The sequence below is a fragment of the Crocuta crocuta genome, unplaced genomic scaffold (genome assembly GCF_008692635.1).
Source record: "Crocuta crocuta isolate KB4526 unplaced genomic scaffold, BGI_CrCroc_1.0 scaffold580, whole genome shotgun sequence".
Taxonomy (NCBI): Eukaryota; Metazoa; Chordata; class Mammalia; order Carnivora; family Hyaenidae; genus Crocuta; species Crocuta crocuta.
The window spans coordinates 5,049,657-5,063,788 of NW_027527940.1; the positions used below are offsets into that span (position 1 = coordinate 5,049,657).

At 40.3% G+C, this 14,132-nt stretch overlaps 2 protein-coding genes and 1 pseudogene across 4 annotated transcripts in view; 2 read left to right on the top strand and 1 right to left on the bottom strand.

Annotated features, from left to right (window-relative positions):
- The window catches only part of SLC35G2 (solute carrier family 35 member G2), a 40,693-nt gene extending 39,131 nt beyond the window's left edge, over positions 1-1,562 (top strand). For both annotated transcript variants that reach the window (XM_077752351.1, XM_077752350.1), the window contains exon 2: positions 169-1,562. In XM_077752351.1, coding sequence (XP_077608477.1) covers positions 187-1,425 — 1,239 coding nt within the window. In that variant the 5' untranslated portion in view covers positions 169-186 and the 3' untranslated portion in view covers positions 1,426-1,562. The remainder of the gene's footprint in view (positions 1-168) is intronic.
- A 5,572-nt stretch (positions 1,563-7,134) lies between these two features.
- LOC144221822 (vacuolar protein sorting-associated protein 8 homolog) overlaps positions 7,135-14,132 on the bottom strand; it is a 13,640-nt pseudogene continuing 6,642 nt past the window's right edge.
- The window catches only part of NCK1 (NCK adaptor protein 1), a 71,304-nt gene continuing 64,387 nt past the window's right edge, over positions 7,216-14,132 (top strand). The window contains exon 1 of one of the 2 annotated variants that reach the window (XM_077752342.1): positions 7,216-7,366. The gene's annotated coding sequence lies outside the window, so the exon portion shown is untranslated. The remainder of the gene's footprint in view (positions 7,367-14,132) is intronic. The other variant, XM_077752341.1, reaches the window with a different exon arrangement.

Genomic DNA, 14,132 nt, shown 5'->3' on the forward strand with positions numbered 1-14,132 from the left:
CTACATCTGATAAGGCACTGTCAGATGTTCTTACTATTATTTTTTTTTTTTAAACTCCTGTTACAACCTCTACTTTCTATTATTAAATTGGTGTGTATGATTATAATAGAAATTAAAACTAAATTTCCACTGAATAAATATGTACATTGGTTTTTTTTTCTTAAATAGAATTACTTATCTGAAGAAATGAATACTTCTCCTTCCAAAAAATATCCAGTTAAAAAGCGAGTGAAAATACATCCCAACACTGTGATGGTGAAATATACTTCTCATTATCCCCAGCCTGGGGATGATGGATATGAAGAAATCAATGAAGACTATGGAAATTTTATGGAAGAAAATCCAAAGAAAGGCCTACTGAGTGAAATGAAACGAAAAGGAAGGACTTTCTTTGGAACCATGGATACTCGACCTCAGCCAACAGAAGACCCAATGACCAATGATATTGGACAATTCCAGAGCTTTGCAGAAAAAAACATTTTTCAATCCAGAAAAATGTGGATCGTGCTGTTTGGATCTGCTTTGGCTCATGGATGTGTAGCTCTTATCACTAGGCTTGTTTCTGATCGTTCTAAAGTTCCATCCCTAGAACTGATTTTTATCCGTTCTGTCTTACAGGTCTTATCTGTGTTAGTTGTGTGTTACTACCAGGAGGCGCCCTTTGGTCCCAGTGGATACAGATTACGACTCTTCTTTTATGGTGTATGCAATGTCATCTCTATAACCTGTGCTTATACATCATTTTCAATAGTTCCTCCCAGTAATGGGACCACTATGTGGAGAGCCACAACCACAGTCTTCAGTGCTATTTTGGCTTTTTTACTTGTGGATGAGAAAATGGCTTATGTTGACATGGCTACCGTTGTTTGCAGCATCTTAGGTGTTTGTCTTGTCATGATCCCCAACATTGTTGATGAAGACAATTCTTTGTTAAATGCCTGGAAAGAAGCCTTTGGGTACACTATGACTGTGATGGCTGGACTGACCACTGCTCTTTCCATGATAGTATACAGATCCATTAAAGAGAAGATTAGCATGTGGACTGCACTATTTACCTTTGGTTGGACGGGGACAATCTGGGGAATATCTACTATGTTTGTTCTTCAAGAACCCATCATTCCCTTAGATGGAGAAACCTGGAGTTATCTCATTGCCATATGTGTCTGTTCTACTGCAGCATTCTTAGGAGTTTATTACGCCTTGGACAAATTCCATCCAGCTTTGGTCAGCACAGTGCAACACCTGGAGATTGTAGTAGCTATGGTCTTGCAGCTTCTAGTGTTACATATATTTCCTAGTGTCTATGATGTTTTTGGAGGGGTAATCATTATGATTAGTGTTTTTGTCCTTGCTGGTTATAAACTTTATTGGAGGAATTTAAGAAGGCAGGATTATCAGGAAATACTAGACTCTCCCATTAAGTGAATACTTGATTATTACTTTGTTAACATTCACTTATTAATAGGTGCACTGCCATTTTAATGTTTACCTATAAATGTCTTGTGTTATATAGTTGACAGAGTGCTATATAATATACAATTAATATATGGAGATGTAGAAAATTTAGTCTAATATATTCAAAATCAAGTATTAATAAATATGTGAAACACCATGAACCCAGTGTCTTTACTATTATTAACAAAAGGTCATTGTGGTAGGAGAATGTTAACTTTCATCACTAAAGAACATAGGACTTAAGGAAATGACCCCTTTTGGATGGAACTTTTGTGGTCCTAAAAAAATATTCATGCCCAATGTTCTGCAAATGTTCAACAAAAGCCCTTAAATATTCAAAAATATTCATTTTTGAAAAGAACATAATAAGGTGAAATGCTTAATACCAAGTCCTGTTTTGTCACCTGTTTACATTAGAAAACTAGGGTTGAGGGGTGCCTGGGTGACTGCCGGTTGAGCGTCTGACTTTGGCTCAGGTCATGATCTTGCACTTCATGGGTTTGAGCCCCACATCAGGCTCACTGCTGTCAGAAGTCTGCTTCAGATCTTCTGCCTCCCTCTCTGCCCTCATCTCACTTGAGATCTCTCAAAAATAAATAAACATTTGAAAAAAAAAACATTAAAAAAAAGAAAAAAGAAAACCAGAGGTAATTGGGTTGTGTAAGGGAGCTTGAGTTGAGGCAAGAAAGAGGGAACAAAGGAATAGTGCTGCTTTTTCAGTGACCTTAGTAGCTGTCCTTCTTAGAGATAGGAAATTGGTCTTCTCTTTGCTAAGGCTACATTAAGAAATGAATTCAAAATGGAAGTAGGGAGAGGACTGGATTCTTGACAGCTCTATTTGTCTATGCCCTTTTGTACCTAATTGTGGGAGACTTAATGCTGGGGCAGGGTCTATTTATCAGTTTTACAAATCTTTTCCAAAACTGCCCTTGTTTATGATTTTGTAGCAAGTACATATGAGAGCTGCAGTAAAAGGTACTTCTTAATAAAGATAGTAACAGGAATCGAGTATAGCAGAAAATTGTTACAACATGGTAACTTGAAAGTCTTTTCAAAGGGGCATACAAGTCTGTAAAAGCATAGAAGGTAGCATTAATTTGGGTCTAATTTGGGCAGTTTTTACTAATTTAGCGCAACAAAAGTTAATATGGTTATTAAGCTATTGTTATTGAGCTATCTTAGCTCCAAATTCACCCTTCTGTACTTTCCTCTGTGATACAATGGCTCAGACCCTGCAAAGTACATTTTTTTCCTATGCCAGCTGGTGTCTCACTGTGTTCCACCAATAAAAGGCATTAGAGGGAGCCTGGAAGACAGAAGGGAAAAAAGGATTTCTGCCTTTCCATTTGTTTGCAGTTTCTGTCATTGTTACCCCAGCAGTAAGCAATAGTCCTTTGCTCCAATGGCAGCATTTGATCTCAGCCTTGAGCTTCTTTTTGGCACTCTCCATCCCCCAACCAGCCTCATGATATCCCTCTCAGTAGTTGAAGGACCAGTTAAATAGCCTCCTTTCAGGGAATTGAACTACAGCTTAGCTGGGTCATTCCTCTGAATTTCTGAGACCTTCTAGTCCAGCCTTGACCCTTCTTTTTCAGTTGCCCTAATGGCCGTAGCTGCTCCGTACAGTTATCCCTCTGGTCTACTGCAGGGCTCCCTTCAGTCCATCAGTACCCAATACTAGATTCTGTCTGTTATAGTATCTTGTGATTTCTGTCTTCTTGACTAATGTGTCTGTAAACTCCCCCAAAGGAACCTGCAGTCATTAGTAGGGTGATGTGCTTTTGGGAAAATGTTAATGTTCAGATATTCCAGGCATTATCAGACACTGGCTCTCAATTATCCAAATTGAAGAAATTATCCAAATCGAAGCACAGAAGGATAAGGATTTGAAAAAAAAAATGAACAAAGCCTGAATAATCGGTACTAAGGACAAAGAAGTCTAGCGTAAATGTAAATGTAGTCTCAGAAAAGAAGAGAGAGGGAAAGTGGCAGAAAGAAATATTGGCCAAAAGTTTTCTAAATTTGATAAAAGGAAACAACATCAACAAACAGCAATCCACAGATCCAGAAAAATAGGTGAACTCCAAGCAGCATAAATACAAGGAAAACCCCACCTAGAAACATAGTGCAACTGCTGAGAAACAGAGATAAAGAAACAAAACTTTAAAAGCAGCCAGAAAATAAAAGACATATGACATACAGGAAAACAATGAGACTTACAGCTAGCTTTTCATCACAAACGATGGAGGCCTGAAAACAACAGAATGACATTTTAAAGTGCTCAAAACAAAAAATCCCTTTGATGGTTTCATATCATCTATAGAATCAAGTCCTTAATTTCTACAACCTGCTATTGCCTACATTTCTAATCATCTTCTGCTCCAGCAATATTGTGTAATACCTTTTTTGATTGTGTAATACCCTCTTCAGTGCAGGTCCTTCCATGTGGAAAGCCCTTCTCTTCTTTGCCTACTTATTTGCCTGACTAGCTTGACCGTACAACTCCCCCTGTGGCTTAATGTTCCCATGTACATATCTATCGCTGTGTTAACTATATTAATAATAAATATATTTAAAGCTAATTCTCTGACACTGGATTGAGCTCCTTTCAGCTTAAGACTGATCTTTAGATCTCTAGTACCTATTGCAGTGCCTACCACAGAGAGGAGTCAATAAATTTTTGTTGAAGTAATTCCTGTAAAGGCATAACAATACTCTGTCGAGATATTAAATTTAGCTACCAGGGTCCACTAAATTCTATACTTCACAGTCAAGCTTGTGATTAGTACTTCTTATTGATTAGCAGGTAGGGCTCTTTTGTTGTTGTTGTTGTTGTTGTTGTTGTTGTTGTCCTAAACAGTCCTAGCCAGCAGTGATGCTAAACCAGATCATTGTCTAAGCATTTCTAACTATAAGCTATCAAGTTTCCTGGGAAAGGTCTTGAGACATAGAGGCTCATTTTTCCCTTCCTTGTCTTCCCAAATCCTTTCCTTTGAGATTAATGAAGTGAGCTGCCTGAATGTTTTTATCTTAGACTTGCTATTTCTTACATTTCCAAAGCCCCATTTCCAATCCATAGGTCATAGGTTTTGGCCCAAATTTTATTGTCATCTGATTCTGGCTAGTCCCCGGGCCACTCAGCACTAATTACCAGGGGGTGATTCCCATTTTTGGTTTGAGTTTCGCTAAAAGAGAGGAAGAAGAGGCCACATGCATGCTTATGTTTGAAAGTTGGGGAGAGAGAGTGTGTGAAAGGAAGTCTCTGGGACAACTCCCACCCCATAAGAACATGTACTCGATTCCTTCTAAGTCACCATACCACAATTTCATACATGATTTTTGCCTATCTATCCTTTTCCTCAATGCTTTGTTGTCTCATCATTATTTTTCTTCAATGTTTTCTCCTTTTCATTTTTTTTGAACCTTTCTTTATTTCTATAAAGATTTCCTGGTAAGAACGGGTAGTGAGGAAACTTGAAGAAGGATAACTAAAAGGAAAATAAAAACATATTTACAGGGAACTAAAAGGCTTTTTAAAAATCTCTTTCCCTTACTTCTATTACTTAAATAGGTGGCACACAGAACTCAACACATCTGGATCAGAACCTTGTGAACCATCTTTCCAGACCATTGGTGAATTCAAAATACATATTCCCTTATACAATAAAATCCAAACTGATGACTTCGCATATTTTTCTGAGTTTATTTTCCCCAATTAAGGCAGTGCTTCAGGAAGAGTTACCTGATGGCAAGAACCACTTTATCTGTTGTATTTGCATTAACACCCCCAAACACATCATATGTCAAATATGTGTAAGTAGAATTTAACTGAGCCACGTTTTGCTAACAGTTTGTTGTATGATTTTGGAGAAACAGTTTTTTAACCTCTGAACAATCATTTCTCCAGCTTCAAAAATGAATATAATAGTATCTCAATCCACAACTTTCTAAGATGTTTCAACAAATAAAACTATTGTATTAGCTTGAGCCTCCAACAACAAAATACCAACCAGTAGAAGCTGAAGTCCCACATCAGAGTTTCAGCATGGTCAATTACAGAGGAGAGCTGTCTTCCAGGCTTGGAAGACAAGGGCCCCCTTGTCACTGTCCTCTCATGGTGGAGATAGACAGCAAGTTCTCTGCTCTCTCTACAGGAACACTAATCTCCATCAGTCTTAACTACCTCCTTAAAGGCCCAACTTCAAATACAATCACATTGGAGGTTAAGGATTCAATATATAAATTTTGGGAGGGGATATAATGGTCTGTAGCAGGCACGATAAAATATGCAAAGGTATTTTAGACATTTAGATTAATTTAAAATTCACTTACATTATTCACTTTGGATGCTAATAATGGGATAGAGACATAGAATAGCTGGCCAGAGTTTCATCATGGCTTACTTGCTGAAGCCAACTTGAAGTCAGGTGAAGTCATAGGTGATTTGTGCTTGACCCTGTGATCCTAAATAATGGCACTCAAACCACATATATCAGTACTCAAAAGAATAATTTTTAAGTTAAATGCAGAAAAGTGTGAACTCTTGGTTACAGTCAGGCGAGGATTAAAGAAAGGATACGAAGATGTATTAATTTTTTTTTAATGTTACTTATTTTTGAGGAGACAGAGTGCGAGCGGGGGAGGGGCAGAGAGAAGAGACACACAGAATCTGAAGCAGGCTCCAGACTCTGAGCTGTCAGCACAGATCCAGGTGCCAGATTCCAACTCACAAACAGTGAGATCATGACCTAAGCCGAAGTCGGGCTTTTAACCGACTGAGCCACCCAGGTGCCCCCAGATGTACTAATTTTTACTTAAACAATATTTACTTAACGATCTGTCATGTACTAGGCAGTGGGGAAAAACAATACTGACATGATTCCTGACTTAATAGAGTTTACAATCCAAGTACGGATACGGACAAACTCAACAGCTTGGATGGGGAAAATACCTGTGCTCCATGAAAGGGACCTAACACACCAGGCTTCCTTGAGGAGGCAAGGAAGCAGAGCCACAGAGATTGTTCGGCAGGAATAATTCAGGCTCAGGGCGAGGGGCTGCAGTACTGGCGTGAGGAGAACCAACTTATTGATGACCCGGCACGTGGCTGGGACAGGGTCCCCAAGAATGGGCACATCTGGCACCGAAGGTGGTTGTCCTCCCCACAGAATGGCTACCACAGAGATTGGAAGCTATCCACGCACCTGGGTACTTGGAAGGCCTTCAGACTCAGCTTATTTCGGTTTGTGGCTCAAATTAACCGTACGTCTTACATTTTTCTCTCAAGTCCCCATTTCAGGCCGTTTGGTTTGTTTTTCGTTTTTGCTCCCCGCCCTTAAAAATCTGCAGGCAAGACCCTCTTTCAGGTGGCGAAACCAGAGGGGAGCTCCCAGAACAGTTGGGGCTTAACTTGGGAAGCAATAACTTCTGCTATGGAGTCTCTAATGTGGCACTGAGGAAGAAAGGCCCAAAGTAATCAGCCAGAGCAACCGGAGAGGCAAAAGCGACATGAGTCAGGGTCAGGCCAGGCGCGTCCCAACCCCTCGCTCTCTCTCCGCGGAGCGGTCCCAGCCAGCTCCACGCCCAACATACTGCTTGATTGGCATGCGGGCAAGCCCAATCCGAGCGCGGCGCAGACAGCCCTCGCTTCAGGGATAGGAGGGAAGGGAGCGACTGAGCCTATCGGATTGTGCCGGGAGGGGGTTTCCTGCCCGCGCTGATCCGCCCGCCGCCTCCTGGCCAGTCGATGCTGGAGCCCCGCCCGCTCGCCGCGCGCCTCCCGCCCCTCTTCGGAGAGCTACGCGGCGGCGGAGCGGAGGCCTCGTGCCGTAACGGCCATCGCGGCAACCGCGGCGGCGTCCCGGTGTCCTCCTCAGGTGAGCTGGGGCCGCACGGACCTGGCAGAGGGAAGGTGAGACAGTCCTGCCGATAGGCAGACGCATAGACAGCGGTTCCTTCCTCCGTACATCCACACAGCCTGTTACTCGCTGCGTCGCTTCCTCTTCTCCGGCGAAGTTAGCTCCCCGGGCGCCGTCTGCCGGCCCGGAGCTGAGCCGGAGGGGGCGGGGAGGCCGCTCGGCCGGGCCTGGGCGTTTTGCACTGCGGCTCCGCGCGACCCTCTGGCCAGTGCCCCGGATGGCGCAGCCCCAGGCCTCGCTCTGGCCGGCCGCTCCTACGAGGCTGGGAGGTCGAGTGTGCGGCGTGCGCGCTCCGCTGGTTCTTTTTCCTCCCTATAAAGTCCTGTTGCCTGTTGTGGCGTAATCCGAAGCCGGGTAGAGGAGGGAAGGGGCGCGCTCACCTCCTGCCCTCCAGGAGGGGAGGGAGCCGTAACCTGTGCCGAGGTGGACATCCTTAGGATGCGCCCTGTGCCCCTCCCCCCACCCACCCCCAGCCGTTTCCCTCGTTGTCGGGAAATCTGGGTTATTTTAACCGTGTGGACCTGCTGTACTTATGAACGTTTGCTTGTAGCTTGCGCTGTGGTCTTTTGACTCTAAGTGTAATATATCCGGCAGAAGAAAGAAATGATCTCGATAGCTGGTTTTGTACCGTTTCTTAGGCGCTTCCATGAAAGTTAAATTTGCAGTTAGAAGCTTGCGAAGCTGGATTTTGTTTAGGTCTGAGAACTGTAACATTATAGACGCTCAATTAATGTCGAACGGATGAGCTGGTCACCTAAAAATAATTCTACCCATTAGATTTGGTAAGAAACATAGGAGTTAGGAAAGAATGAAGTTGAGAAGTTCTGATCCCATCTTGGACGGTGAGCAAAGAAGCTCACTGTCTGATCAGAACGGGTAAATGTTGCAAGAGGTATTCATTTTTAGAAGTCTTTGGTAAATTTATGAGAAACTAACCGTACAATCTGTTAAGTAAGCATTTGGAAAACACTTTCTAAAATCTCGGTTTTAAGCGAGGTCACAAAGTAAATGGGGGAAATAATCCAAGATGGTTTTGTTTGATAATTGTTAGTAATGTTCAGTTCTTAAATAGGCTCCCATTCACAGTTTGATAGTAACTCAAGAAATAAGCATTAGTTGTTTAATAATAGTTTCATTCCGTCTTGATCATAGACTCGAATTTTCTTTTTGGGAAAATTGTGATCTGGAGGAATTAGTTATAATACTTGTAAACACTATTTGCAGAGTGCTTAAGACTCAGCTGTGCTTGTTCAAGTATTGCATTTTAAATTTCCGCTTTTTCTGCGCATTATCTTTTAATCCAGATTTTACCAGTGCCTTAAGGTCCATGTCAATAAAATTCCCAGCATACACAGAATGTTAGATACTGAATGATACTTTATGCCTCTGAGTTTATTTTTCTTTTGGACCTTTGAGAACTTTCTTGCCAAAAAGCTCAAGGTAGATTTGATGTGATTATGGTTATAAATCACTTGTCAGAAAGACTTCACTTAATAAATACAGGATGCACAGGTGCCTGGGTGGCTCAGGTCATGGTATCATGGTTTATGAGTTCGAGCCCCACATCTGGCTCACTGCTGTCAGTGCAAAACCTGCTTCTGATCCTCAGTCCCCCTCTTTTTCTCTGCTCCTCTCTCTCTTTCTTTCTCTCAAAAAATAATAAATATTTAAAAAGTGTAGGATGCAGTCCATTTTTTCCTATCATAGTATCATAGTTTAACAAATTTTACAATTTACTTACCGTTACAATATGGAAAGGTACCAAATGTTTTCTAGCTACATCAGAAGACTAAGTGATTAGTTATTTAGTCGATAAGTAAAATTGGAGGAAACTCGTGAAATCACTAAGCATTTAACAAATTCTTTATAAGTACTAGGCTGTGCTGTTTTAGGAAGACAACTGATGTTCAAAGATTATTTAAGGAAACAGTTCTATCTGGATGATCCTCATTTTGCTGATTCCATGTATGAGGACTTTGTTTTCGTAGTATACTTTCAGCCACCCATACACAAACCTTGGTTTTGTCTTTGACATCTTTCATTCACATAACATTGGCTAATTATCATCTACCATTTTTTTGGAAAATTTTTTCGGATATCTTTCCTTTCCACTAGCTTCTAACTGGGGTTTCTGCTTATCTTTTCTCTCTATTCAGTTTGTCCTGCCTTAATCTTAAGGCTTCCAGCCTTAAGCCGTGCTTCCAGCACGTCCAGCACTATGAAACCAGCTATAGCTCCCTGTTACTTATACTTCAGAAGTCCTAGTCGTCTTAAGAGTCTGCTCAAAGCTATTTTTTTTTTCTTATGGCAACAGTATTTCTCTTTGGGAGCTGTCCATCCTAACCAGACCAATCTCTCATTCTCATTTAGACTTCGTATTTTTCTACCTTCATGTCTGTTGAAAATTTGATGGTCTATCCATAGCCTTCTTATTCTTTAAAAGAAATCTCCTTCCCCTTCCCCCCATATTACCAGAGTAACAAATGAAGTCCTGTTTTAAATTTGGTCTTTGGTCCTGAAGTCAGTGAGGCCTTCCAGAACTTTCTGTTACTTGTGTTGTTGCTTTCCTTTGAACCCATAGCTTTACTGTTTCATCATTCCTTTGGTTTTTTTTGTTTTTAATGTTTTATTTATTTCTGAGAGAGAGAGAGAGAGAGAGAGAGACAGCATGAGCAGGAGAGAGAGGGTCAGGGAGAGAAGGAGATACAGAATCGGAAGCAGGCTCCAGGCTCTGAGCTAGCTGTCAGCACAGAGCCCTACGCGGGGCTCGAACCCATGAACCGTGTGATCATGACCTGAGCCGAAGTCGAACCCACGAACCGTGTGATCATGACCTGAGCCGAAGTCGGACGCTTAACTGACTGAGCCACCCAGGTGCCCCTGGTTTTTTAAATCTTGTGTGGGCATGTGTCATAATATGGAGCAGTATGGTGGGAACGTTGGAATTCCAACCATTTGTTTTGTAGGTAAGGAAAAAGAAATCCATACAGAATAACTACACTAAAATTCACACATCGAGTGACGATGGCAGAGCTCAAACCCAAACCTTGATTTCCTTTTTTTTTTTTAATCTTTGTTAATGTTTCATTTATTTCTGAGAGAGAGACAGACAGACAGACAGCATGAGCAGGGGAGGGTCAGAGAGAGAGGGAGACACAGTATCCAAAGCAGGCTCCAAGCTCTGAGCTCTCAGCACAGAGCCTGACATGGGGCTGGAACTCATGAACCGCAAGATCATGGCCTAAGCCAAAATTGGATGCTTAACCAACCCAGACGCCCCTAATTATTATTGTTTTATTAATTATTATTGTTTTTTTAATGTTCATTCATTTTTGAGAGAGTGCGCGCATGTGAGCATGAGCAGGGGCAGGGCAGAGAGAGAGGGAGACACAGAAGCCAAATAGCCTCCAGGCTCTGAGCTGTCAGCACAGAGCATGATGCGGGGCTCAAACCCATGGACCAGGAGATCATGACCAGAGCTGAAGTTGGACACTTAAAGTTGGACACTTAACCGACTGAGCAGCCCAAGTGCCTCATAACTGCATGTTTTTTATTTGCTTAAATAAATTATCTGCTGTGGGGTGCCTGGGTGGGGGGCTCAGTCGGTTAAGCATTCACTTCTTGATTTCAGCTCAGGTCATGGTCTCACGGTTGTGAGATTGAGCCCTGATTGAGCCCCATGTCAGATTCTGTAATGACAGCAAGGTGTCTCTCTTTATCCTTCTCTGCTTCTTCCCCCTCAAAATAAATAAATAAAAATTTAAAAATAAATAAATGGTCTGCTAAAGTAAACCGTTGAAACAGTGATTATCTTGTTCTTTATTCCTGAAATTGTATTTAAGGATTGCCGAATTGGATGGGAGTATGGTATGAATAATTTCTGCTTTTCTTCAAACAGACCAATTGAATAAAGCAGTGAGAATATGGCTTTTAAAAAAATGGGTAGGTCTAAAGCTTTTTAGTTGTTGTTTTTTTAAGAATCAGCCTTCCCAAAATTTCAGTCCATACTTCCAAATCATGTTACATTTAGATCAATTCAAATAATTGATTTAACAAAGAATTTAATATGCCCTGTATTTTTTTTGAGTATTCTAGCAAAATAAAAGTTTATGTTTACATCAAGAATATTCTATTAATTAAACAAGGTATTGGAAAAATTTCCTTAGAAATTCCTGATTGCTGCCAGGTACTACATGTTCTTGATGACATTTTTTATTTTTAGAAACATTTGGAATACTTTGGTATTCTGTGGTTTTTTTCCTCCCCATTTCTTTTCCATATATTTTTTTCCCTTGTAAAGATTTTAAGTAATCTCTGCACTCAATGTGGGGCTCAAACTCAAACCCCATAATCAAGAGTTGCATGCTCCACCGAATGCGCCAGTCAGGTGCCCCTCCAGATTCTTAAAAAGGCCTATAAGGCCTTCCATGAGTTGGCTTTTGCCTACTTCTAGCTGCATCTCTTGCCATTTTCCCTTTCCTTTAGGCTGCTTTTTGGGCCTTCTGTTGCCAGGCTTGTTTTGTTTTGTTTTGTCTTGGAACCTGTGAACATGCTTTTCCCTATGGGCAGATGGCCCCTTAGGTTAATTAGTATTAAATTTGGCTGCTGCTAATAGAAAGAGGCCAAATAATTTCTCTCTCACACCAGAGAAATCCAGCCTTTGCATGGCACTCATTTACTAAACGTTATTTCCAGGTGTTTTTTTTTTCCCTAATGTAAATAATTGTGAAATACAGATCTTTGTGTATAAAGCCTTAATTTTTCCCCCTTTTGTTTAATTCCTTTTGTGGGATGCAATTGAAAATGTCATTAATTTCTTTAAGAACTTATTTAGAGAAAATATGGTTAATTTTTTTAAAAATGAAAAGTACACAAATTTCATAGTAGAGCTCATTGAGTTTTTATATTTGTAGACATACCTATCACCTAGATCAAAGTATAGAACATTTCTAGTGCTCCAGAAGGCTCTCTCATGTGTCCTTCCAGACATTATTTCTTGTCCCCAAAAGCTAATTACTATTCTGACCTGTATCATTACAGGTTATTTTTCCCTGTTTTTGAACTTAACATATAAATGGAACCATATAGTATCCATATTTTATGGGTGGCTACTTTTGCTTAATATTGTGTTGATGAGATTCATTTATGGAGTTGGATGCAGCAGTAGTGGCTCTTCCTTACCGGTGGTAGTATTCTGTTCATGAAATCTACAATTAAAAATTCACCATTAATGGACATTTTGTTTCTAGTTTTTATAGCTCTTATGAATAAAATTGCTATATACATTTACTTATACGTTTTTCAGCGTACATACTCATTTCTTTTGGGTATGTATATCTGGAAGTATAATTTTCTTGTCTACCAGTTTCTGAACCTGCTTGGAGCAGCTTTCTTTCTTGTCCATAATAGTTTTTTGGAATTTCTCCCTTTATCATCAGACTAGTGACTCCCCTTGCCTTTCTCCTGTGTGTTAAATCTCTTATTTCCTGTGAATCATGTAGTTTTGACCCCTCCTTTAGGTGGAGTCTGTCCCACAGTAGATTGCTGTGAAAGGCTGAGATCTTGCATTAATAAAAGCGTCTTTTTTTTTCTTTCCATTTTTGGTCTTCCCACGTGATTTTTCAACCTATTTTCTAGGTTGGAAATAATTTACTTTCAGAATTCTGAAGACCTCTCCATTGTTTTTTGGCCTGTGATTCTTTTGAGAATTTTGAGGACATTCTGATTCCTGATCCTAATGTTTTTTGCTTTTTTCGAATTTTGTATCTCTTATATTCTGAAGTTTCATGAGGGTTTGACTTGATGTACATGTATTTTTGTGTGCTTTCCTGGATATTCATTGTTCCAGCCAGATCTGCAAAATTATGTTTCTTAGTTCTGGGAAAGTTTCTGAATTATTTCATTGATGATTATATTAGTCTGCTAGGGCTGCTATAACAAAATACCACAGGCTGGTTGGTTTAAACAACAGAAATTGATTTTCACACAGTTCTGAAGGCTAAGTCCAAGATCAGGGTGCTATCAAGATTGGCTTCTGATGAGATCTCTTCCTGGCTTGTAGACTGGCCTTTTCACTGAACCCTTACAAGGTTTTTCTATAAGTAGAATAATCTCTCTCCTCCTCCTCCCCTTCTGAGGACATTAGTCCAGTTGTATTAGGGCCCCACTCTTATGAAGCCTCCTAAAAGTCCTATCTCACTGGGGGTTAGAGCTTCAACGTGGATATGGAGAGGGAGACACAGTTCATTCTATAATGGTGGTTTCCTCTCCTTCCTTTTGTTTCTCTCTGAAAATGTTATTTCTGCTCATTCTGTTTGTATATCAGACTACTCCTTCAGTATTTGTTTTTCTACCTTATTTTTCATTCTAGTCTGTTTGCTCTATATTATATGAGAGGTTTCCTTAACTTTATTCCCTAAGTCCTCTGTTGAATTTTTCATTTTTGCAAGCAAATTTTAATTTCCCAAGAATTCTTTTTGTTCTATTAAAAAAATTTTTTTATAGGGAGCATTCTTTGCTGGTTTCTTAGATACATTTTCTTCTCTAATTTCTGAGACTGTAAAATGTCTTTTGCCCTTGTTTCTTCTTGGACTCTCTTCTAAATTGGTCTTTCTTTTATATTGGAGGCTTGCTTCAGTTTTCAGTAATCCTTGATTGTTATCTTGAGATTGAAAGCTTGAATTAATGGTGTCTTAAAGACTTTGAACTTTATTGCATGGTGGTCCAAGTGGTCCATTTTCATTTTTTTTTTTTAGAAAA